Raw genomic sequence first — 27995 nt, 5'->3', positions numbered from 1 at the left:
GGAAACACAAAAAAGAAACACATTACAAAACATTGACATCGTTGAGTCTTCAGCCACTTGATAATGACATATTTGCCTTCTTCTAAAATATATACCCTGTTGTAGATCATTTTCTTGGGAGACATTCATGCTCAGGTTATGCATAAAATCTACTCAGAACCTATTACATTTGTTTTTCTATTTCCAAACTCCATAACTTTATTTTACATGATATATGGCTTTTGGACATTAGCTCAAGGCTAACCCAGTTCCTATTTCCTGTACTGTATTGAAAATTCACTTAAGATCAGAAAAGGTCTACTTTGTATCACATTAAAATGATATATTCCTCCCTATATAATCTCTTACTTCTTTTCCATTTCAGCTACTCTGGAAGACTACCTATTCTTAATAGCCCCCAGAGGTAGGGGCATGTTCTTCCTCCTGATATGTAACCTAGACTTTAGAAACAGAAAACCACCTCTAGCTGACTTTGAGTGGTACAAATATCCTCAAACTTCTGGGTAATTGAAAATCCTACAGACTCCATTATTTGCACCTAGATCAATAAAAATATACCCGATGGGCTTATAAACATCTAATAAGGGTGTACATGCACAAGTAATGCAAATTCATATCTACTCTCCAGGGTAATTTCTGTTTAAAGTTCTGGGTAAAAGATATGACAGACTGCATTGCACATTATAAGGACAAGATCAGCAAAGAGAAGAAGAGATTCTATTCATGCCCAATTCCCATATATTTTTGACATTCCAAGAAAGAGACCTCAAAATAATTTTGAACTCACCTTTGCCCTTTCTGATATCTTTGCTACAACTGCAGAACATATCATGGATTTGTTCTTCCAAATTATCCATAAATTTATCGAATAGAACAAAGCTCTAAAATAATCCCCAGGGGATGTACCCCGCATAAAAAACTTTATGTGGGCAGAGATCTGTCTAGTTCATTCACTGCTGAGTCTCCAGGGCCCAGGACAGTGCCTGACACATAGTGTCATAAGTGACATAAGTGTCAGAGCCTGACACTTAATAGTGAATGAATGAAAAATGAAGAAATGGATGGATGTCTGGGTGGATAGAAGCTTGATGCTTTTGAAATCTTCTGATCACTTTTTAGATAGGATCTTCTAGCCAGTAATTTAACCTCCTAAACATATAACAATTGGAACATAATATTTTACATTTTTCTTGAGAATATCATTCAGACTCTGGAAATGACCTGCATTCACTACAAATTAATTATGGGACTTTGGACAAAGGACTTGAGTTCTCTACGGCCGATCCCTCATTCATCAGACGGTAACAGCACTGCTCTCACAGGCTGCTGGGAGATGATGCACTTGGCCTGGTTCATAGGAAGCATTCTGTAAACATGAGCTATCACTTTTCCTATTGAATGCATCTTTCACATTTGAGATTAATGGGTAACTATGTAGATGTAAACACTATCAGCATTACTATCTGAATTTTCACAGGTACATATATAATCACTTCTCTGCTAGCCACAAAATCAGTTCATCCAAGCCAGCAGCTTGAACTTTGTGATGAAACTAGGGTGTAAAAATGTTGGTGCATTTAAAGTTGTAAATAACCAGACCAGTCACAATATAGTAAAAGAAGGATTTTAGGTTTCTTTGGTGAAACAAAAGCAGGTATAAAAAGTTACAAAGATTTTAGCTTTTCATTCACAAAAAAAAAAAAAAAAGAAAGAAAGAAAGAAAAAAAAACAACAACAGTCATTCACATTTTACACTATACATATTATAATATAAATACAGGAACGTATTGTGTGCATTGCAAAGAAAGAGGAAAATTAAAACCTAATAGGTCGACACTGTCATTCTGTGCTCTGGAACACCTAAAGGTGGATCACACTTAGTGTGACAACCAAGGAACTTACTTAAAGCCACAGAGAATGATGGTAGCTACTGTTGTTCCTTCTGAGCCAAAGGAGGTTTCGCGAACAAGAATCCATGTTGGGTCTGCTCGTTTTGCATTTTATTTGTTGTCTATTCTCCTCAAGGTTGTTCTAACTGAAATGAGGGAATGGCTCCTAAATGCCTTCTTTCCACTACAGGTTTTTCTTTAAACATTAAATTAAGTGGATAATGATTCAAATTCATCTTCAGCAGTCACTTTATTCAAATAAAGGGGAGAAAACACAGTGGGAAGAAACAGGGAGAAATGTCAACATGTACACTCCACCTAATAGGAAGAAATGCCCACGCTCTCTCTGTAGCTCCTTGCTTAGAATGGGCAAACACCATTTGCTGAAAGCTATACATTTTCCACTCTTTTCATAATAAACACTGGATGCATTCTATCCATCACATTATTTAATCAGGGACAAAATACCTAGATTATATGGCCCCAAACTGTGTGAGGGAAGCATAAAGGCTAACACTGAAAAATAACTAGCACACTAATGTCAATTTTCAGGTTTGGGGGAAAATAACATCCAATAAATTAAATCAGTATGGCTTACTTCATTTATTTATGTATGCTTCACAGCTGCAGCATTCATACATGAACATTCAAAACTTTATAAAAGATTAAAATGGTTATATATACAAAATTTCTTTCTTTGAATGCGTGTTGTTGTTTTAACAATCCCCACCCCCCTCCATAACCCTTAGGTCTGTATCCATTTGAAATGTGTTGATCTGTAACCTTGTAAGTTAGTGTTATGAAAGCCATTAAAAAGGAGACCTGGTTGAGTTAATAATTAGCACTTTGACCCCTAAAAAATGCTCTTGGTCCTAGAAAAGTCCTCCATTCAGGCCTTTCGTGTAAGTGAAGAGAAAGGAATGCAGCAAAGAGGAGTTCCACGGTGCAGTCCCTAGTTCTGTCAGGATCCTATTAGCCAGGCTTCAGCACCGCTTGGAAGCAAACTGCACTTCAGGCTGACGTGGTGCAGTGACCTATAAGCCCTTGTGTTTGTTAGTTGTCTAGGAAAAGCCGTCCTCGGTCTTGCTGACAAAGGGCAAATGAAACCATTTCCAGCCTAAACAAACTACAAAAAGCAGCCGAACCAATGATTAAAGACCTCTGAGGCTCCATAATCATCATTAAATATGCCCAAACTCAGTGTGACTTTTTTATTTTATATACAGGATTAAAATCAACATTAAATCATCTTATTTACATTGCCATTGGTGCTGAAATTGAGCTTTTTAAATAGTACAGTATGCTGGTATACACTATAAAATGGTCTGCACTGGAGGCGAATAGAAAACTAAAGAAATTAGATAGGCTGGAAACGGTTACTTTCTGCCCTCATTTTCTTTCATGTTGTTAGCCTTCTTACTGAATGTCAATACTTTCATTTAAAATGTTTTGGGAGCGCAGCAACCCCAAATGACTGGACGGTGGTCCAAAAATCCAAACCAACTGATGATACTTCTCGAGGTGATAGGAAAGGCACAGGAAGTTAGGACTTTGGCTGCAATGATGAAAACACATGTTCGCCATTTGGGGGGTCAGCGCCTGGACTCCTGCCACCTCCGGCTCCAACGGTGATCATGTTTTGATGTATTTATTGAATTGTCCTTTGCTGATGAGGAATTTTTAAAGTATTTCTTAGAGTAAGTCCTTTGGTATGCAGATGCTACATGGAAGGAAAGAAAGAAAGAAAGAAAACACAACAATATTACTTGCTCCATACCCTAAACTACCAATACCGTAGCTGTAAAATGAGGGTGTCTAGTAGCTGTTAGAGCACGGTTGTCCATTCTTTCTAAAGTACCACTTACGGTTCATGCAGGTAATTTTAGGCATAGCCCATCTTCCATTTCCTAGGCAACGGATAGTTGGAAGGTGGCGTTGAATGAAACCATCTTTGCAGTGATATCTAATCAGGGAGTTGATTTCATAACGAGGTTTCATCTTTCCAAAGGTCTTGGCATTTTCTACAACAGGGGGCTGGCCGCAAGCAACTGAAGAAAAGTAAATTGGGTTATTGCCAAATAATCTAAATATTTCTATTAGTATGAATCTTTTGCTTTCTTTCCTTTTTTACGGTACCCAATCAAGCACCTTCAGCAAAGGCAATCATTTAGAATTGAAGAATTGAAATTTTTCAAGAGCAAAAGCTAAATACTGAGACTCTGTGCCTAGTTTCAATCTCAGATTATATCACCTTTAACTGTGTTTTAGTAAGGAACCACTAGGCTAAATGATCATATATTCATCTACCCATCTGGAAGGGCCACTTCCAAATTAAAAAGCACCTGTCTCATGCCAACATGTGGCTTATCGGTGTTGTCTCCATCAGTATCTTAAAGTTTTTATTTATTGTATGTCTTCAGTCGGAAAACTAATGGGTTTGTGAGGTTAAGGTTAAAAACTATCAATTATATAATTCACTTACACTTGATTCTGTGGTATGCTGACAAATTAAAAGTTGTCATTGTCAATATACAGATTTCTTTCAAAGCTATTTATAGATGAGGACTTATAATATGGCTAAAATAATTCAATGAGTACGGTATTGGGAAGGACAGGCAAATAGACCAGAAATGGATCCACACATATAGGCTTGATACTTGACAGAAGCAACATGGCAGAACAGTGGAGAAAAGGTAGTTTTTTTCACTTGGACATTGGGTATTCATATGGATAAAAATGAACTTCATTCCCTACCTCAGGGAATACATGGGAAATTAATTTTGGATGGTTTAAATACAAAAATATAAAAGGCAAAAACCTTAAAACATTTAGAAAACAGTGTAGACTATCTTTCTGACTTTAGGGTAGGTAAAGATTTCTTAAGACACAGAAAGTTTTGAACCATAAAGAAAAATGCAACGAAAGGAAGAATTCCGTTCATCAATAAATACCACAGGGTAGGAGTAAAAACAGTCTACAAACTGGGAGAAGGTATTTGCAACAGATAAAATTGCCAAGGGATTACAAAACAGGATATAAAAATGACTCCTATGAATCAATATAAAAAAGAGAAGCAATCAATTTTTAAAAATGAGGAACAGGGGCGCCTGGGTGGCGCAGTCGGTTAAGCGTCCGACTTCAGCCAGGTCACGATCTCGTGGTCCATGAGTTCGAGCCCCGCATCAGGCTCTGGGCTGATGGCTCAGAGCCTGGAGCCTGTTTCCGATTCTGTGTCTCCCTCTCTCTCTGCCCCTCCCTCATTCGTGCTCTGTCTCTCTCTGTCCCCCAAAAAATAAATAAACGTTGAAAAAAAAAATTTAAAAAAAAAAATGAGGAACAAACATGAATAGAACCTTTACAAAAGAGCTATAAGTGAATGCCATATAAGTATATGAAATGATATTCAGGGAAAAGTATCCAAGTAAACACAAATTAAATCACAACAGATAACATTTTATACCCACCAGATTGGCAAAAATCTCAAAGTCCAATAATATCAAATGTTAAAGAAGATGTGGGGTAACAGGACCTCTCACATATTCCTGGTGGAAGGTGCAAATTGGAAAACTAGTTTGGAAAATAATTTGGCATTTTGTAATAAATTTGATGGCACATAAATCCTATGACTCAGCAATGTCACTCCTGGAAAAATACCCTATGGAAACTCACAGAGGTCTACCTGGAACAAATTGAAGAATATTTATAGAAATGTTGTCTATAATAGCAAAAACACTCAATATAACCTAAATGTTTACTGACAGGAGAACTGGTAAATAACATGTTATATAGTTAGTTATACATAAAATACTATAAGCAGCAAAATGAAGAAATACAGCTAAATGTATCAACATGGATAAATCTCACAAATAACGCTGAACAGAAAAAGCAAGTCACAAAATACATACAATATGATTCCACTTGAAGTTCAAAAATGTGCAAAACTAAACAATTTGCCGTTTACAAATACGAGCATATGTGATAATACTAAAGAGGAAAATAGGAGAATGAAGTCATTATCCATGGTTGGAATTGGGAAGTAAACAGATGGGACTGTAAGGAATCTGCAAAATGATCCAAAGATGTGTGGATAGTATGCACTGAGGTGTTCTCTAAAAAGTGATGATTCCAAGAACAACTAGCATCTATTCAAGAACAAGACACTACTGAGAGAATCCTTGAACATGGAGGGGAGGTTAAAGCACTCCCCTGCAGCCCAGAGACAAAGACAGACTCCATTAGCAGGATAAGGGAATGGCTAACCATTGACCACTTTGCTCCTCCACCAGGAGTGTGCAGCATCATGTGAAGAGGTCTTCTCTGAGCCTCAGGTTCTTCCAGTTGGAAAAAAGAACGCCAGGAAGAAAACCAGCTTCCCCAGCATTGTGGGATGCTTTGTGGGAGCCCTACTCTGATGTTGCACCACGGGTATTACAGGGGAATCTTTGGGACTCAGCCACGGGGAATCTGACTATGACTCCAAAGAGGGGGAGGGGTCTGAAACAACTAGCACATGAATCTTCGTAGACCAAATTCATACCTGCAATGCCTAAGTAGTAATCCCAGCCAGCAGCATTGCTTATCTGCAGAGCCAAGTCAGAAGTGCACTCTGACCAGGGAACATATCTGCCTGATTCAGATCCTCAAATGAGGAGATTTGCCAGCTCTAGAGCTTGGTTTGCTCACACCCAGGCAAGGTGCTGAGTCACAGCCTCATCTGTTGCAGACAGTGTCTTCCAGCCCCTCAGACCAGAAGGGCAGCGGCAACTCCAAATAACCCAATTAAAAAATGGGCAAAGGGTCCAAAAAGACTTTCTTCAATGAATATACACAAAGGCCAAGAGGTACATGAAAAGATGTTCAAGATCAGTAGTCATTAGGGAAATGCAAATTAAAATCACAATGACGTATCACCTCATGCCTATTGGAAAGGCCATCATCAAAAAAAAAAAAAACAAAAAAAAACCAAGAGATAAATACTGGTGAGGATGTGGAGAAAGGGGAACCATTGCGGGATTGTAAATTAGTACAGCTACTAGAAAAGTAGCAGGGAAGTTTGAGGGATCCTTAAAAAATTAAAATAGAACTGCCATATATCCAGTAATTCTGCTTCTGGGAATATATCCACAGGTAACAAAAACACTAATTCAAAAAGATATCTGCACCCTCATGTTCATTGCAGTATTATTTACAATGTCCAAGACACAGAAACAACTGAGTGTCCATCAATGGATGAATAGATAAAGAAGTTGTGGGTATATATACATACATATAATGGAATATTATTCAGCCATAAAAAATGAGAAAATCCTACCATTGGAGACAACACGAATGGGCATTATACAAAGTAAAGTAATTCAGACAGAGAAAGACAAATACTTACATGTGGAATCTAAAGCAAATCTAAAATCTAACTCTAAATATGTGGAATCTAAAACAAAAAACCAAACAGACTCATAGAAAGTGGTCAAAATGTACGAACTTCCAGCTTTAAGATACATGAGTAATAGGATGTAATGTAACACAATGACTATGGCTAACAATGCTGTATGATATACAGGAAAGTTGACAGTAAATCGTAATAGTTCTCATCACAAGGAAAAAAAATGTTTTCCCTTTATTCTTTTTTCTTTCTTTTCTTTTTCTTTTATCTATGTGAGAAGATGAATGTTAGCTGAACCTACTGTGGCAATCATTTTCACAATTTATGTAAATCAAACCATCATGCTGTATGCCTTAAACTTATACAGTGATGTATGTCAGTTAACTCTCAATAAATTGGAAATAATGGCTTTTATATACACATATTATAATCCTCTTCACACGTATTTAATTAAAAGTATAATTATTTAGGTCTGTATGTTTAAGGATGTCTAAAACATGTGAAAGGAGAAATGAGTCTTTTATAAAAGTCTATAGACATTTATAAAATTCCCCAGAGTATTTGATTAACAAAGAGTTAAGTCTATATGAATAAAAATCAGACAAAAGAGTGACAAAATACAGGAATCTTTCTGTTTGGTTTGGTTTTCTCCCTTAACCAAGTAGAACCAACGTCTTACAAATCTTTTTCCCCATCTGGAAATGTAAACCAGGATGCTGTTTTTGTAAAGCCTGTGTAGCTATAGGGCAGTGGTCCTCAAACTGGGGCAGTTTTCTCTCTCTCCCTCCCTCCCCAGGGATAGGTGGCATGGTCTAGTGACGCTGATGGTTCTTACAAAACAAAGGAGGAGGATAGGGGGGTGGAGAAGAACGTTCCAGGCATTCATTGCATGGAGGGCAAGAACGCTGCTACACATTTGCAATGCACAGGACAGCCCCCACAACTAAGCATTACCTGGGCCAAAATATTAACAGTGCTGCTGTTGAGAAACCCTGCTTTAGGAAAAAATAACATGGGGCATACAAGAATGCTTGGATCACAAAGGGAAAGGCATGACTCCAAAGAACATTTGGAGACTTAAGAAGGCAAACATGACATTCAGAGAAAGACAAACAGTTCATTAAAGACTTCTTACACTAGAAACAGGGAAAAGAGCAAATACCTGATTTGCTATTTTCACAAGTCCCGTGGCAGAAGTGCTGAAGTAATGCACAAAGCCAGGGAAGCTGCTCAGACAGAAAGGATAGTCAGAATAAATTCGACTTTAGATAAGACAATAGCAGAGAGAGTGACAGAGCTGACAGCTGAGTTTCATCTGAGCTCTGTGTATCTCAGTGTTTTCTTTCTTCTGATAGAATTTCTTAGTATTGGGGTTTAAGTTGTTCCTAAAATATCTGCAGAGTGTGTATTTTTAGTTTACTACTTTTATATCCAAAGACAAATGAATCCAATGAAATTTATATTTTGCAATTGTACTCTTACTTGATGAAAAATTCTAGGTCTAGAGGCTAAATTTTCATATTCTAACACCATTATCAATTGTGAAAGGTTAAAAAATTTTTATGGAATTCCTGTTTTTTTTTAAAGGAGGACGTCTATACAGTGTGCCTCAGAAATTCAAACATATTGGTCAATAATAAACACTTTCTAAAATCAGTGTTCTTAATTTTATCTGTTTAATGTTGACTAAGCAATTCTTGCTACAGAGCTTACATCACAAATGTTTTTATTTTAGCAGATGTTGAAGGTATTAAACAATAGAGTGATGCTGTTTTTGTTCTATTGTTTATAAACACATAATGAGCTCCTACAGAAATGATTATAAACTTCAAATGCCTACAAGATGAGGGAACAACCCTAGTGAGCGAGGGCAATTTAAGCTCCAGAACTTTAAACCACTGACACGTTCCAACATGGACCAAATGGTACCAGTTCTTATTTTTCTACCAGAGTAAAAAAATCCAGATTATTTCATGATATAACCCGATTCTTAGATGTTGACTTTTTTTTTTTTTTTAAGTTCTCCTCATCAGAATAAACAGGTGGACAGACTCTTGGGCTGGTACTTTGTTTTTCTTAAAGATACTGCCAGGTAGTTTTTTGCAATACGAATATGACATTGTTATCTTAAGCATCTGAAATCTAAGGTAAAGACATTACTGAAAATGAATTTTGCAAATGTATTGGAGGAGTGAAATATTCCATAAGCAGCAAGAGATGCCATATATGACATCCAGTTTGTGTCTTGAACTAATGAAGTTTATTCATCTTGAATATGCTTGATAATTGAAATGAAGATTAGGTATGCGTTATTAATTGATCATTACCTGTTCCTTTCTTGCAGGTATAGGTGAGATGATAATTGCAGGGAACATCATTCCACTGGCCGTTCTCATGCCAAATGATTACAACACAATCTTCTCCAGCAGAAAAGAAGCTGTCTGGCTGGTTGGGCCTCCAGTTCTCATATTGCTATAAAAATGGAGGAAGAACAGAATTAACTACTTGATAGTCGAAAAGTAGCAAATGATAAGAGCAACAGAGCCATTACATTGCAATGGAATTAGAATGACTCAACAGTTTTTGTTGAACTATCTAACTGAAATTATTTTAATGATAAAGAAAAAAGTTTTTACACTCTGAGTGGAAAATATACGTATTTCAAAGTCTCTACAGCAAATGTGTATTTTTTTTTCCTTTGGCAATGAGATACGTCTGAGAAATTTTGTTCTAGATATCCTACATTTCTAAATATGTAATGAATGCTTGACTTAAGAAATTTGATCATGTTATTATTATTAAGTGTAACAATATTAATGGGAGTGGAAGTAGAGAAAAAAAAATCCATAATCTCATCACTCTGTCATGTTTTCTCCCAGCCCTTATGGGCACATGTAATTTTATGTAATTATAATGACAGTGCAATAAAATTTGTATTCTTTCTTTTACCTCTTTGCCACTATAAAGTATGTTTTCTTGCCTTATTTAATTGATTGGTTTTATCTAAATTCATTTATTTGGTTAAGAAAAATTGAGACATTTGCTAATTTATTTTTTATACTTACCCAATATACATGTTTCCATCATTTCATATTCAACCTTCCTTAGTAATTTTGTTTTATTTTTTTATTAAAGTTCTTACTTATTCATTTATTTTTATTTATTTTGAAAGAGAGAGACAGAGACAGAGACAGAGAGGCAGAGAGAGAATCCCTAGTAGGCTGCACACTAACAGTGCGGAGTCTGACGCACAGCTCATTCCTACAAACCATGAGATCATGACCTGAGCCAAAATCAAGAGTCAGAAGCTTAACCAATAGAGCCACCTAGGTGACCCCTGAATAATTCTGCTTTAGATGTGATTCTTATATGCACTATACAGTTAAGTTTTGCTTTACAATATAAATCTGGAAGTTGTTTTCTCTCAATTGGAACACTGACCACAGTTAAGCATATTGATACAAAAGACAAACTGTTAAAAATATATCTTGCTAGGAGCGTCTGAGTGGCTCAGTCATTTAAGCATCTGGGTGGCTCAGTCATTTAAGTGTCTGACTTTGGCTCAGGTCATGATCTCATGGTTAGTGGGTTTGAGCTCCTCATGGGGCTCTGCTTCATATTCTGTCTCTCTGCCCCTCCCCCTCTTGTGCTGTCTCTCACTCTCAAAAATAAATAAATAAATATTAAAAAATAATAAAAAGTCATATATATATCTTACTATAAAATATATTTGTTTTTCTTTTATGTTTTTCTATTGATTTTCTTTTTTAATTAAAAAAATTATTTTTAATGTTTATTTTTTGAGAGACAGGGAGAGACAGATCACGCGTGGGAGGGGCAGAGAGAGGGAGAGACAGAATCTGAAGCAGTCTTCAGGCTCTGAGCTGTCAGCACACAGCCCAACACGGGGCTCCAACTAGAGAACCATGAGATAATGACCTAAGTCGAAGTCAGACACTTAAATGACTGAGACACCCAGATGCCCCTCTATTGGTTATCTTTATAACTGTATCTTTAGATGGTATCTTTTGATTTCCCAGTCTGGGCAATGAACTATAACCAGAATTATCTTTTGCTTTCCATCAGAATAACACCTGTAATTTATTCAGCACCTATAATGGATGAACCCTCTCCTAGGTACTTGGTATGTATTATCTCTTACAAGAATCCAGTAGGATTTGGAGAAACTTGGACTTTGAGATCTTAAGCACTCAGGGCTCTTGGGCTTACATTCAATTTCTTGTTACCTTAAAATGTTGTCTCCATCATCAATAATTGTATGAAAAACACAGTCCCTATGTCTGTTGAAAAATTATAAACTTCAGACTATAATTAAGAGAGCAATTTCCTAGCCTTGGGTCTCCTGATAACTAGAATGTGATATGGGACAAGTTTGTTCAGTATCTTTCTGGATCAACTTGAGAATCACTTTTTCAATATGCTTTGCCTGCTATCATGTTGTACATCACATCTAATGCTACCAAATCTGACAGAGTCAAACTTTCTTCACTTGGTAGAAGGACAGATTCAGATTCGTGTGCAATAGCTGAGATGACTATCTTTCTTGGTTCTACAGATCTATGTCTTTTCTTGAATTAAATTTAAAATAAGTTTGTGGCTTGAATTAAGGGATTTTATTTGGGAAAGATAGAGAAAAAAGAGTTGTATTTAAGAGTAAAGCCGTTGTTTCCAACTCAGAACATGCCAAACAAACAAACAAACCAATAGCTCTGTGGGTACTTTTATATCTTTTAAAAATGTATAATAAGTATACTAGACAATATCTGATTTTTCTTCTCAGAAAAACAAATGGCTTTTAAAACTTTTAAGTATGGTAAAAACCTTGATCTTTGATAAAATAATTTGTGAGAAGATCTAAAGTTTGAAAGCCTCCAGATTAAGAGACCTGCTACTTTTCCTTCAACCTCTTTTCCTAGCTTTGTTTTAAAATCCTCCTCAATCATGCCAAAAATTAAGATCGAGATAAGGAGATCCCCACTATATAAGAGTCTTTGAAAAGCGATAAAATTGCAAAGAACCAAGGGAAGCTTAATAAAGGTGTGGTTTGTGTTTGTTTGTTTGTTTTTGCCAAAACACAGAATGAAGGGTGTTTTTATTTTTCTGGTGGAGATCCAGAAATTAAATGGATTGAAATCCAACTCTAGTAGCCTGAATGGTACCACTGAGTTACTGCCTTGATGGCCTTGGGAAGGAAGATCAGAAGATCCTTTGACTGGCAGGTCTCCCTGAAGCCAGGAACTGATATTTGCTCTAAAAGGGGTTGCTAATTATTTCTCTGTTTTCCTTTTCTTTGCTTACTTCCTTTCCCTTATCATCTCTCACCCTCCACCCATAAAGCCTTTTGTTGTTTTTGCTTTTGCTACTCTTTTAGATAGCTAATAAACAAGGAAACAGGAAATGGAGCAACAAAGCAAAATAAAAGTCATATTCAACCTGTTGCTGATATGTAACTAAGTTGTCTTTAACAGACCTATTAAAGCAGCATCAAAATAAAAATTTAAATTAAATTAAATTAAGTTAAATTAAATTAAATTAAATTAATAAGCAAAGCAATAGGAATTCCTTAAAACTAACAAAGATCTGTATTGGATATTTTCTATAGCCAAAGTTCCAGAGTTCCTCAAATACTTATGGATTTTGGCGCACAATCATTTCTAGGTTACTTTCTAACTAACCTCTTACAGGAAACACGTAAAAAAGTCCTCAAAGGTGGAAAACTTTCCCATACATCCACAGGATATGCAAACTGTGTAATGCTCCCTGAGTCCTTGTCCCTACACACACTCCCAGATCTCTTGTTTTATTTGTCTTCATAACAATTAACTTCCGATGTCCTATATAATTTATTTATTGTATTTTTTTTCTCCTTAATATAATGTAAGCTCACTGAAGACAGGAACTTGGGGTTCTTTTGGTTACTACTTATCCTCATTGCCAGGAATTATGCCTGGCACACACTGGTATTGTTTAATAAATAATTTGATAGTTAGAAATAATGAACAACAGAGTGTGTTGCGTTCTACCCTATCCACGTCTACTTCTAAATGCTTCATTTCTTTTAGAGAGAGGGAGAGAGAGGCAGGGGCAGAGAGAGAGAGGGACAGAGGATCCGAAGTAGGCTCCACACTGACAGCACCAAGCCCTACGTGGGGCTTGAATTCAGAAGCCATGACTTCATGACCCTGAGCCAAAGTCAGATGCTCAACCGACTGAGCCAATCAGGCACCCCCACATCTACTTCTAATCAAAGATGTTGCTCACTGTTGGCAAATGATACGTGAGACAGACAATAACCATTCTGGAAAACAGTTGGTGATAGACATCAAGAACCTCAAAAAGTTCCACCACTTACATCCCATAATTCCACTTCTAAAATTCTATCTTAAAAAAATAATCAGAGATGTGAACAATAGTTTATCTAAAATATTAATTATACTAGCAGCAAATGGGTAAAAATCTATAGAGTGAATATATATATATATATATATATAGTCTGTATATCTTGTCTGTGAAGAATATATAGGGAAATGGAAAATACTAAAAGAAGTTTTAAGTTAAAATTAAAAAGCAAAATACAGAAAATATGCAATGAAAAGCAAAATACAAAAAACATGCAATGATCCAAATTTTACACATACTCTCAGATATCTAAGTTATATGAGGAGGTAATAGTTTATTCTATATATTCTTATATATTTTCCACTTCCCTAAAGACAGCGTGAATTATTTTTCTAATCAGCAAAAATGAACACTATAAGATGGTCTATGCAGCTATCAGAAAGAACTTATAAATTTCTTAGCTAACCTTTTTCTGATCTAACCTCAACAAATATCACTTCAAGTCACTAGTTCCTGGCCTGCCATGTATGTTGCAGCTGACTTTTCCTCCTGATCTGAACAATGACTGCCTCATTTTCACACTGAAATGAGATTCAGATTCCATGCCACTGAAGTGATTCTCAGGGCTTAGGCTGCCCAGAATTAGACCTCTGGTAAAAGATTTAATTGTTTCTGGTGGGAATTACATTGGGCTTGCAACAGTGATTGAAAACCTGCGTTCTGTGTTGTTGCTTGGCAGAACTGTGGCTTAATGGTGCAGGACCAAATTTTGGGTCTGTGGTTTTTACAAGAATGTTGGATACCCACAGGCATGTCACACTATTACCTCATATCTGATAGCTCCATTGTGCAGATTTATTTTGGCTAAGATGCTTTGATTTTGCTCCATGTTATTGCCAACCTAACTTTAGCAAAGGAAACTCCAGTTTTCTGAATAACTCTTTGTTTCCTCCTGAATTCTTTACAGCTTTATTTTTAATATCACTTGCAGGGTAAAGAGTATAAAAAAATAAATCATTGACTTCAGGTTTAATAATATATTTTTTCACTGAAGTTAAATATTAGAAAGAGATCTCTCCTCAGGAAATCAATTCCAAGTTCTAAGAATGTAATAGAGCCTCTCTCAAATGGACAGTGTCTTATACACACAGAAATGTAGGTTCTCAGAATGGGCAGAGAAAAATGCCCTACTCCCATCTTGATTTTTTTCCTCCTCATTTGAAATCATAAGCAAACATCCTGGGTGATCTACCCTAGATCAACCCTCTTCTAGGGCTGGACAGGCAAACTGAGAAATATGCCAAAAAGCCAGCACAGTTTACGGAGAATTCATTTCAACACCATTGACAAAAATAAATGCTGATCAGACTTCTGCACATTTGTCTGTGTCTCCGAGACTCATGTTCTCCAACCCAAACCCCAAACTCTCGTTGCCTCCCCCAGGGAACAGAATAACATCAAGGCTATGTCTGAAAAGAGAACTCTAAATTACTTTGCATCTTCATTCTTTCCTGATGGCAGAGAAAATTAGGACATATAACTTAAGTAGTTGATATAGAGGAAAGCCACTTCAGATATAAAATTTTCTACGTGTTCTATAACAAGCTTGCACTTTATTAAGAGATAATTATTTTGTATCCAGTATGAAACTGCTTAATGTTGCCTATTATATGGTAAAGTTCCTCCTAGAGTTCCCGTTAAATGACTGTTCTCTGTCTCTGTAAAAAACCAAAGTGCCAAAAGAGACAATTATTTCAATTAAACTGGATTTTGTAACTTTTCAGTTGTTTTCTCTTTCTTTTTCCCCCCAAATGGATTTGAATACATCAGCTGCCAAAGGCCTACAATGATTCAAAAAACCCTGGCCAAAACCCAAAAGCTACGCATGGTTCTCTCACATGAAAATTATCTCTACAAACCAAAGAACTCATTTGAACCAATCTTAATACTGAGAGGGAAAACTCAGAACTGAATTAAGTTACTCATAAAAATCTATCAAACCTAATAAATACTTAGTTTATTTTGTTCCAAATAATCTGTATTTTATTGTCAAGAATTTGTTTCTGTCTCACATTAACATAAAAGCAAAAAGTTAACCTGCAGGTCTTCTGGAGAACACAGGACCTCCCAGCCTGCCCAAATTCTTCACTCTCAGAGAGTGACCTCAATTCCACAGACCTAAGAGGGACTTGACTAATTTTTGTCAAGCAGCATAGCTAAGGAGCTCTTCTCTCTCCTCAGCTCTTTGCAAGTCTTCCCCTGGATTCCATAAACACACTGGGGGGGGGGGGGGGGGGAGGGTAGAGTGTGTGTGTGTTTGGGGGTGGGAATGGGGGTGGAGTGTCTGCTTTTGAAAGTTATCTTTCAAAAGTAATCTACTAAAGTTAGACAGAGTTTAACATCCTTTCAAGATGAATTTCTGATTATATATAGTTGGGACTCTAGGAGTCCCAACTATCATTCAGAGATACCAGGGGATCTTTTATCTGTAAAATACACACCACAGGGCCTTGATCAATGGCGCTAACATCTCAGCAGATAACTAGTATCACAAGCACGAACAAAAGAAATTGATAGTAAAGATGTAATGCGACTAATTGACATTTTCCTTACACAGAGATGAAAACTGCCTTTTTTCCAGGTTAAAAAGCCAGAAATATAGAAGATTTAGAAATAGACTTTCTAAAAAAGCTTCGTTTTGCTTTAAAAAAGGAGTTTGCTTGGGTTCATGGCTCTCAGTTAAAGAAAAGAAACAGGATATCCAGTATTAATCAGTTACTGCTGTGACAGTCCTATCCCAGCTGGTCCTCTACTTGATACATATGTAAGCAAATCAATTTATGAAGAAAAATGCAAACAGCTAGGTGGTGAAAAGGAAAAACTGGAGTAAGGAAGGTTCCTCAACCACGGAATGACTTACTCTTACCCCTCTATGCAACATTCCAAATAGTATTTGTTTTTCTGTGTCAAAATTTTGTATAAATCTTGTAAATTTGATTCAAAAATGAAAACTTTGAAATTACAAGATTCAAAAATGAAAACTTTGTTTCAACTTCTAGTGGAGAAAGAATGCCCAGAACATTAAACTCTTGTTTTTAAATCTCTTTTATCAGCTTCTTGAAAGGGAGAAGTTTACAAAGCAACAGGTCCTATCAAAACTTAATTGATAATTAACTCTTCTCCATAATATTTGACCCATTTTAAATTCTTCTCATTGATAGTTTACGATTTCTTAACTTGGTCAAATAACTATGAAGAATAATCACTGGGCACTAACTAGTTCTCCTAAAAAGTTAGATACTCTGTTCAGAATCTCTTGATTTCTTTTCATCTCTATTAAAAAGAAAACAGAATTTTCAGACACTAGATAAAATTGCAGTTCATCTTTTTGTGAGACACAAATGTGATATTTACCACTATTACACACACACACACACACACACACACCTACAAATACAGAACTTCTTGGCACTAGGGAAGAATTATCTAAGATCTTTAGAAATGTCCCTATTCCCACACACCTGGTGGCAGATAGGTTCCCGCCATAAATATGATCCAAAATGGTTCAAAGTTTAGCAGAATAAACAGCAATAGACCTCTGGAAATGCAAAAACTGAGCTACCCACTAGACAGATTTGATAGCTAATCGAACAATTCTCACACACTAGCCAGCCACTAGGTACACTTCAAATTTGTACCTGAGAAAAAAAAAGTACAAATTACTTCATCTTGTGAATCTTCAGGGTATCTCATGTGTAACTGAAACTGCAAAACTTGAAATCCTGAATCTGCAGCTGCCAAGGGCCTTCTTTCATCTATCTATATAACTATCATCTACCTATGCACACTTTTTGCTATAATTTTTCAGCTTAGATACAGTCACTTTTTATTCTTTAAAATTCACTATAATTTAAATTATCTTAAATAGCCCAATTAAAGTCTCTATGTTTCAGAACTATTATGGATTTTGCCAAGCACATTTAAATAATCACACACATTCCATTGGTAAAAACCATTCTTGACATTTGCCCAGTGAAGCTGTCCTATGACATAATATTTTATTGTAATTGATGGGAGAACATACTAAATCTAACAGTCCAGTCGCTGCTTTCTATCTACTCTCCCTCCCCCCAAACACTGCTAATTTAATTCTCTGTGAAAAGCTTTCATAAGAAAACCAAAAATGTCCTCTAGGTTCACATACCAATGTAAGTTGCCAAGGAAAACTTTCCACTGTGTTCTATTACTGTGTATAAAGTGAAGATATGAGAAACGTTGGCTCTAATATTTGCCTCAGTTGCTAGGATTTTACTAAGCATGTGACTTTGTGTGTTAACTTCACGCTGCGTTTGAAAAATTATCTAATTTCACATTTAACTTTCAGGTTCACAATAAGTATATAGTATATTTTAAACTCCAGACTAAAGGAACTTAATTCACCAGGAATACTATTCCTTCGTAGATCTAAGTGGAATTCTGGGTATGTGAAGTTTTGAAACACAAAATACAATATGACCACTAGGTGGTGATATCCATCCATTAATATATCATGAATTACCAACTAAGTTACTTAAAACAGAATTTACAATACCCCCCCAAATCATGATTATTTACTTCATGTATCAAGATGAAATGATTATATGTGAAATGTTCTCTCAGTTTTGTGAGGGAAAGCATGAAGAGAACACTTTGCTAGAAGATGGACCTCAGCTAAACAGTATTTAACAATGTGATTGCATTCTGTTCCGTTACAGGTCATGGCAGCTATAATCCGAATTTTCAATCTGACTAGAATGTTATCTACAATAGTTTATTTTTCTCCGTTTTTTCTTTTAAAATTATCAGATTATTTATATTTACGTCAATGCTGAAACTGCATCAGAAGCAAAGTAAAATCTATAATACCCACCTCAAATCCTTACAACAGGGCAGATTATAAACAAACACGTGTGTGCTCAAATTACTGCCCGTGGTGTGATTCACATTTAGGTTTTTTTTTTTTTTTTGTAGGTAAAAACTTACCTAGACTAGCCATAAAACCTGGTACCTGTACTAAAAGCTGACTTCTGTGTGCAAACCCCTATCATCACCTGCAAGGGACAGTGCCAAGGCCGTATTCTCAGAGCTACAAGTATTAGCCAAATGCCACTGATGCCAAGGGGAAACAGATAACCACAGAGTATAAAAGCCAACTCCACAAATAGAAACACTTTCCCAAGAGGACCGCTTACCCGTTTGAAACGTTTGAAACGTATGCTGATAAGAAACCACCTTTTCACAAAATAAAGAACTCAGAGTAACCACTCTGGGTTACCCTCAGCCTTTCAGAACATAGGTCAACCAGTTATCTGCAAGGAAGTGAGGAGCACTACTTATTACAGAAATCAAAACATTTGGTAACTTTAAAATGCCTTTTCTCCCCCTAGATGGCTATGCTGCACAATAGGCGTTTGTTTTCAGTCTGCAGGGGGTACATTTAACTTTGCTTTATTCAACTCCTAGGGGGCAAATGACCTCCCTGCGAGGTAGAGATCTACCTCTTCTGATCCTAGTACTTGCTTAAGGTTACTCCAGTCTGGGTCCTTATTTATTTATGTTTTAAGGGAGGTTATAGTCTTGCTGTTGTCTTTTAGTTGAACAACAAAAAGGAAAAGAGCAGCTTTGTTTTAAAGGAGAAAGAGACATTTGTTTTGTGTCACTGCCCTGGGCTGGTAGGCTGGAGTTGGATCCTACAAACATGAATATGCTGAAGGGAAGAAAAACTAACTTGGGGTCTCCTGATAGCTGTTAAAATGGCAATATGCCCATTATTTTCCTAGCTGGCAAGTCTCTGTGCGGGAGAGACAATCTGGCAGCTCTTGAGTACAGCACTAATCTCATGTAATAGCGTGAGCTCACTGCCCTACAAAGCTGTAATTATCAACAGCATTTTCTAAAGGATGTGAGTTCCTCCCACCGCGAGAGCACTTGGAATGGGGGAGGGGCAGGCAGAGCCCCACGGAACCCTTTGCGTTTAACCCCCACCTCGGAAGGAGCCAGTGGGTTCCCTCACCCCAAGCTTGTTTGCGCAGGTCTTCAGGCAGGAAGCGCTAACGATCCAAATGCAGTGGGAAACTGCCAAAACCCATTCCACAGTTTTGTTTGCCTTTTCCATGAATTGCCTTAAAGTAATTAGCAATTAAATTTAAATATCTGTACATGATTTTAGAGTTTCACAGAGCTGCTGGGAAAGCATCTGTGAGAAGGAATTGATTTTTTTTTAAGGAGAATCTTGTCAATTATGAAATGATTTTCCAGTGATGGTAAGTGTTCTTCCAGCCCTGTCACCTATCACTAGATATCTGCGCGCAAGTAAAGGCAAGGAGGAGATGAGGGTTTTGTGTTCCAGAACTTCTATGACTGGTTATATTTCACACGTAGAATCACAGGAACCAGTTCTTGGTTTCAAATCAAACTGAACTGCAACACAAGTAAAAATTTTTATTAAGAGCTGAATGGTCTTGGGCAGAACAGAAACTGAGAATTCTTCCACTCATGAGTAATGTGTTAAAGGATGAGGAAACAGCATATGTTTTCCTTGGCTTTTAGGTTAATATAATGAAGTCTGTGAAGTTTAACATAATTAAATTAATGTTGATATGCGGTGTGACTTGTTCACAGACAAGTGGCATCTGACTTGGATCTCAAACCACACCACAGCTGACACATATCCATCTGCAAACACTTTACAGAGCGTTTTTTAATGTTTTCAGGTAGACAAAGTAAAACTTAAGTTTTCAGTTCGGGGGTTTTGTTTTGCACTGTTTTCTGCCAAATCATGGACAATCCTTTCAAATGAGCAGAAACCTACAAACGAGTTTAGAAAACACTGGGAATTAGCTCATACTCTTGATTCTCTTTCAATGTCCAAGACATCTGGGAGAGGGAGGAGGAGAGGAACCTTTGTGTTTATAAAAGGGTAATAATGATACCTTCCTGTAGAAAAAAAATTAATGGTTTATGGCCTGCAACTTGTTACTCCTTTTCTCTGCCCCCTTTAAGTGTTTATTCCTGAGTTAAGGGCTATTTCTTCATTGTTTCTACCTTTTTTCAAAGCTGGTTTTTCTCACAATACTTTGCTTGACAGACTGATGAGTTTATTTATGAAAAAAGGAAAGGGGTCTCTGTATTTAAAGTCAATCCACAAATCTGGCGAGTCTCATGCATCAACCCTAACCAGGAGGGTGACTGGGTGTCCCAAATTCTAGGTATGCCAGCTTGCCAGTGCTGAACATGCTTACCAAGATGAGAACAAACAAAAAAGGCAAAATTCAGTTACCTTCCAGAAATATTTTTCAAGTAGTATTTTTTTAAGTGCAAAAGGCTACCAATTAGCCTTTTGCAACCTCTGTCAGAACTATCGAGGGGCAAGATGAGCTCGTTAGAGCTAGAAAATAAGACCTTTATGGTTCTGTGAATTAGTAACTTGTTTGAGAACTTCCTGAAAAGATTTAGACAAGTGCGGAGGAGAGGAAGGTTTTCTGTTTCCTCTAATAGTACTGGACAGTGAGAAGAGGGCTGTGGCTACTTCCCAGGAAGCTGACAAGCCAGCAGCCTTTCAGGGCTTGCCTGAGTGTGGACAAAATAGAGACGATAGAAGGAAAATGTGAAAGAGACATGGAAAGATTTTTGCTTGTTTGTTTCTGCTTTTTGTTTTGCTTTTTGTTTTTTGTTTTGTTTTGTTTCTTGCCAAACAAATCAAACACTCCAAGGCTCCTCAACATTTTTAAAAGGAAACTGGGTTGTCAGTTCTATTCAATCCTCAACCTCTGCACAACACTATCTAAGGTGACATTTTCCTTTGAAGTAACTGCTTCTGATCCACTGAAGCATCCAATCCCCGGTGGTGAGGGGTGAGCTTTAGTGGTGCTGCAAAAACTCACTAAAGAGAAGAGAGAAAGGACCAAATTCTCCCCTTGTGAGAATTTATGCCTGGGGGTCAGAGAGAGGAGGGAGCATGATGATAACAGCTTTAAATCTCTGAGGTCCAGGGGTTGAATTTAAACCAATTGTTTGGGAGATATGTTATAAAAAGTAGTGTCATGAAGGCACCTAACAGTTTCCAATGCCTGATTGTGCTATCCATGGACAGTTGTCTGTAGTCTGCAGTTGTACAGAAAGTTGTGAAAATGATTTTGCTAGGAAATATATAGATAGGACAGTATAAATGATTCCATGCTGTTCTCTCATGTCTGGCTGCCTCTATGCTTGAAAGAACAGACTCAGATAGAGGATGAATAAATGAAGCTCTGTCCAGCCTTAGGCAACCAATTCATCCTTAGTCAACCAAACTATAAAAAATAAAATAACGTTCAGGGATAAGATTTTCTTTTGTGTGTTCTACTACATTTTGGATTTGGATAATATGGGTTTTCTAAGTAATTTTTCTGCAGAAAGTATAATGACAGAATATGTGCCTATCTTGAAAAAAAATCCTCCTTCAAAGTTTTGAGTAATTGTTGGTTTCCTAAAGCTTCATGGAAAATCTGCCCTGATATAACTCAAACCTGCAGGGGTGGCAGAGGCTGAAAGGTTTGCTTTCCATTTTTTCTTCCCAGAGCTTATTGTAAATGTATTCTTGGGACAACCATGGACAAAACTGTCATCATTTCCAGTAGGCACATCTGTTTTCCTTTGGGTTAATAACTTCTCTAAGATGCAGTACACTCAGCCATATATATATATATATATATATATATATATATGTTTATGTATATATATATATTTGTTTTGGGGGAACTTTTTTTTTCACCATTTTTGAAATCTCATCTATTATGTTTTAATGTTTTTCATACTGGTACAACATTAAATTAAATATTTAACTTAGATAAACAAGAATTGTCACAAAGTGATTCACCAAAAGACTTAATTGGTCATTTCATGATTCAGAACATAACAGAATAAGATGATTGAGCAATGTATAAATATTAATTATCATTCAGGGGTGCCTGGGTGGCTCAGTCGGTTAAGAGTCCGACTTCAGCTCAGGTCATGATCTCATGGTTCATGAGTTTGAGCTCTGCGTTGGGCTTTGTGCTGTCAGCTCAGAGCCTGCTTCCCATCTTCTGTCCCCCTCTCTCTCTGCCCCTCCCTTGCTTGCCCACATTCTCCCCCGCCCCTCTGTCAAAAATAAACATTAAAAAATATTAATTAGCATTCAAAAAACATTAAGTATCTATTTTTGTCAACAATTCCACTAGGTGCTGAAAAAATATAAATGAAGGTTAATCCCTGCCTCAGAAAGCTCAGTGTCAGGAAATTAGCCCCACGGAGGTCAGTGGTCAGATGCAAAGAGGACACAAGAGGCTTCTGGAACAAGTAGAGGAGCTCTTAGTCACAGTCAACTGGGAAGGCTTCCTGGAAGGAGACTCTTGCCTAAGCAAGGCATATGAACATTTATTAAATAAAATTATTCTAAGCACTAGGGCAAGAGTATGCAAAGATCCTCAGGAGTTAGATGTCACGGCTTATTCCAGGAACTGAGTATTTTGAGATGATATTGCTTAGGAAGTGGCAGGTGGAATAGTGGGCTTGGTATGCCAGGCTCATAATTAGAATTTTATACTGAAGGCAAGAGGAAGATATTGCAGGATTTCAGGAAGAGAGTAACAAGAGTTCATAGTAAGGGAAAGGGCAGGTCATAGGCACTGGAAACATATCTGGGGGAAACACTTCAGACTAGTCATTCATTTAACAATTAGGTTAAAGAAAGAACTTAAAACTCAACTAAAAGTATGGAAGCTAGATAAGAAATGTTTGTTTAAGTTTGCCAGCTTTAATGTGTATTTAACTTGGATAGTTTAACTTAGTGTCTTTGAAGACATCACTTGGGTGACAAGTGAAGTTATTCATTATTGAAGTTATTTGTCTGAGTTTCTAATAAAGTACTTGGGGCATTTCGCTATTAAGAGATCAATAGTCAAGTTAAAGAACAACTCGTCAATAGAAAACTAAGACACAAATTGAAGTGTGACTGGTTACTAGAAAACCTAGTGAGAAAATAAAAACTGGAATGTGTTAAGAGAAAATGACCTTAATAAAAATCACAAAGGTTAAGGCTAGACCCAATTTCCCTCTGAGTACACTTTTGTGAAACTTACTGGGTAAACCCCCCAAATGATAATAAAAAGATTTTGAAAATACAACAAAAGCAAGAATTTGGCATGTTATCCACACCATATTACAGGGGCCAATAACGTGGAATGAATCAATCAGAATCTGAAGAACAAGGGCAATTTAGATAACTTGGCCAAATAACACTATTAATGTAGTACAAGCATATAAGTCGACATCTCGCGATATAGCATAATCCTGTTAACTACGATATAATTATACTGCAAGTTCATTGAAGCAGAGCTTAATTATTTTAAGAAAAGAAATTATTGAGACTGAAAAACCTAATAGAAACTTGTTTGCTTTTACTGAATTGTAAGGCTGAATAACAGAAGATAATATACAGTAAATATCAAAGGTCCTTTTTTGTTTTAATACTGCTCTACCTCCCAAGAAGAATAAGCTCTAATAAATCTTTCAAACAAAAAATGGGGGCAAAGGGGAGAAGGGAGAAATCACTCTAAAACATAAACAAAGTCCTTAAAATTGCACACAGTCAAGGTAACACCATTTCCAAGTGTAAGCGGATACTGCTTTCTCTGATGTAGAGTTTACTATTAGGGATCTTTTCAAAGGCAAGACATTTGGAGTAAACAGCGAAACAAAGAAGAACTATTTTATTCAAAGCCTGCAAACATATGGAACCTGTTAAGGGGATGGTGGCTGCAGAATGAACTACAAACGAGTTTAAGAGACACCTAGGCTGTGTCAGAAAGGAAGGGATAGAGGCGAGGGTGGTTACAAAAGCAGAGTGGGCCAGAGATCAGTCAGATGGGAGGGAGACAGGCTGTTGGGCAGATGGTCTTTTCTGTTTCAAAATGTTCAAAGTTAGGGACACTCCTTAGCACACTTTTATTTGACACAAAGAGGGAATTAAGAAGAAACCAAGGGTCTGTCAGAGTGCTTTCTAGATTTGCTTGTATTGTTTCTTTGATACGCTTTGCTTATTTATGTAATTCATCTGCTCACTTCTTCAAACCAAGACCCTCACTTGATGCTCTCTTCATAATCCTTAGGTTTCAATGTAAAAACGTGAACTCATTTAGGGTAAGTTTCTTGTTTACACTGTACAGTTACCTACATGAGGTCATGTTATCTTCCCCTGAAAATTTCCTAGGAAGATCAAGATATTTCTCTCGTGCAAAGTGCAATTCTTGCTTACTTACCAAGTTTAGGACCAGTCTAGGCCATGGAAACGGCAATTAAGTTATTTTTATACAGTATTTTTCACAGTCCATTGAAACTTAATGGACATAGACCACAAGAAAAAAGAAAAAAAAAGTTGACGTGGCTTGCTTTGGCATAGTGGAATAATGACATCTGATGAATCAAGCTCACCTGAATGGCATTTGACAGGAAAGGAACATTCCCTAAGATGTTTTATAGACCTCAGCCAGCTGCCAGCTAGAAGTCAAGATTCAGTGTCATTAACCAAGTTCATAGGTAGTATAAGGGCCTTGTCCGAGACACCATAAATAGTAAAAAGCAGGCAAGAAAACTACTTCTTTGAAAAGCTGAACTGCTAATGACCAGAATAAACATGTTGTAACACACAAAAATGCTAAGAATGAAAACAGACAAATCAGTTCCATAGAACCAATGAGAAATTGAAGTTGGGGACTTGGCCTGATCAGGTCAGTATGTAGCAAATGGCAGACTTTACATATACCACACCTCACCAAATGCCAGGCTCAGAGCGGGAACATAGAGGTACACTTTCAGATAAGCTGTGGTTAAGGTCTTCAAGGAACAAATAAGCACCAACCAGAGCCCTACCTGAGTTCTTGGCATTCTAACTTCTGTAATACAGATGGGACCTCCTAGGACTTGTACTTTTCAGTGGGCTATGTGTAAAGGAATATGTGTGGGAGGAAGACTTAATGGTGGTTCTTAAGACTCAAGTTACCCCATAGGACTGAAGTACTCACTCAACAAAAGAAAACTCGTTAAATGCCTATACTGTATAAAATACATTTGCAAAATTATAAAAAGTCTTAACCATCTATAACATACATAAAAAATCCTTTAATTTTATATTCACATACACATTATAAGTAAAATCAAAATAGTTTATCTTCAATTACAATTCAAATACAGAAGGATTCACACCATACCAATCATCATTAATCTAACTGACCAAAATTATCCTCCCTGAAATATTTATTTATTTTAGCAAAACAAAAATACACAGATGCAACTTTTGCAGATATACCATCCACTTCGGACAATGAGAGAACAATGAGTATTGATACAGAGGATATGGTTGATAGATCTTATTGGGAATATATTTTACAATCTACCTTCCCTATTTTTTCTGCATCTTGCCAAAGACCCTACTTATGAACCTGAATGGCAAATAGTGCTGATTAAACATAAGGAGTGATGACAGAGAGAGGGTAAGCCAGACTTTATTTTAGGGTTGCTCAAAGCAAAATGTAATAAGGCATACCTTTTCAAATCAAGGACGTGTCAGCCAGAATAAAGCATGGCTTTGGAGACAGGCCTGAGTTCACATCCTGACTTTGCCACTTAATAGAATTGTGACTCTGGGCAAAAATCTCAACCTAACTGACCTTCCCTCTCTACCTGTAAAACACTTAATACCTCTCTTAAAGATTATTATGGGGGAATAAACACACGCAAAATGCTGAGTATGGCAACTGACACAGAGATTACCTGAGTGGTATGTCCATAAGAACACAGAAAAGCTTTCTCGAACAGAGTAGAAGTTCCAAAAGCAGAGGTTATTTCGGCATCTGTTCTAGGACGAACTTTACGTTTGGCCAAACTCATTACATCCAGATGAGTGGCAGGTAATGAATGAAATTTAAACATAAGAGCTTAAAAATTATTTTCAATTTTTCCTGCTATTCATCTAATTTAGAACTGAATTTATACCTATCGTTTAGCCCAGTGGATCTCAACTTGTCTGCATTTTAGAATCACCTGGAGAGCACGTGGAAAATATAGCTGCCAGAGGTTTTGCTTTAATGAATTTGAGCTGATGCCTAGGCACCAGTTGTTAAATTATGTTCCCCAGGTGATTCCAATGAACAGCCAGTGCCTAGAACCACTAGTATAGCTAACCACACTTGAACTATTTCTAAAAAAAATTACACTCACATGTATCTAGAATAGTGACTCAAAACAGGTTCAGCAGTCCTAAGAATCTCATTTCAGCCTACTCAAGGTTCTGGCCAGGATTACCAAGTCATTCTTTAAGAAGCAGAGAAAGCTCAAAACTATGTAATTAGCAGTTTCAGTGGAAGAAAATCCACAAGATCATAATTCAACAATCTTTCTTAAGATGAAAAAAAATGAGCATTTTGGTTTGGATAAAAATGAGCCTTGCCATATAGCAGATTTCCAGTGAAATTATGTAAGAGAGAAAGGTATTTTTTTAAAGGCCTTTTCTCTTACATTTATTCTTTCCCTTTTTCCTTTGAAGCTATAAAAAGCAAAGATAACCATCTGAAAGACAAACTTAAGGCAATTCTGCTGATTATGTGGTTTTCCAGTTCAACAGAGTCTGATGTGCTGCTCTTTCAAAGAGAGCCACAGTGATGGGAGCACTGTTTGTGGATCAGTTAGCATGGAACTCCATTCTAACACTCATTTATTTCACTGAGTGACCCTGATCAAGTCACTTAACTGGTCTCCAGTCAAATACACCCTCTGTAACATGCAATCAGCACACAGTACCAAGGTCCTAGAATTGGTATCATTTTTCATGCACAGTCAACATTTACCAGTGTGCTGCCATCGGTCCAACGGAAGTCATGTTCAAACATCTTGTCATTGAGGCCTATCCACTGATAATCATGGCCCACACCTAAGAGAGGGGAAACAACACAGATATTTTTACTACCTTTCCCATATATGGATGAAATGTATTAAAGAAAATTATTTTCAGAGTGAATCATGCATCCTCTTTCCTGGCTGGATTTTTGTTTAGTTGCTCATAAAAATCTCTCATAGTCTAACTATCTTTTGTTCTTCTGCCCAGTGTGCTTTAAACTAAAAAGCTAATTCACAAACATTGAGAAACATTAAAATATCAGACATAAGAAAATAATTTCCCTAGCAGTTTCCTATAATTAAATATTTTTTCCAGCCTTACTCATGATAAAAACTTTCCGTTTTTTTATTAAGCTATGCCATTGGCAAAAATTCAGTGACCTGATAAAATGTGACAGATCATTCCCATACTAGCC

General features: G+C 36.8%; 1 protein-coding gene across 2 annotated transcripts in view; it reads right to left on the bottom strand.

The window, feature by feature from the left end:
• Positions 1-2120: 2120 nt before the first annotated feature.
• The window catches only part of VCAN (versican), a 111964-nt gene continuing 86089 nt past the window's right edge, over positions 2121-27995 (bottom strand). For both annotated transcript variants that reach the window (XM_043593252.1, XM_043593251.1), the window contains 4 exons: positions 27531-27613; positions 9597-9741; positions 3755-3937; positions 2121-3609 (listed from right to left, as the gene is read on the bottom strand). In XM_043593252.1, the coding sequence (XP_043449187.1) occupies positions 3482-3609; positions 3755-3937; positions 9597-9741; positions 27531-27613 (539 nt within the window). In that variant the 3' untranslated portion in view covers positions 2121-3481. The remainder of the gene's footprint in view (positions 3610-3754; positions 3938-9596; positions 9742-27530; positions 27614-27995) is intronic.

This window comes from Prionailurus bengalensis, chromosome A1, assembly GCF_016509475.1.
Source record: "Prionailurus bengalensis isolate Pbe53 chromosome A1, Fcat_Pben_1.1_paternal_pri, whole genome shotgun sequence".
Lineage (NCBI taxonomy): Eukaryota > Metazoa > Chordata > Mammalia > Carnivora > Felidae > Prionailurus > Prionailurus bengalensis.
This window is presented reverse-complemented; position numbering and strand designations above follow the sequence as displayed.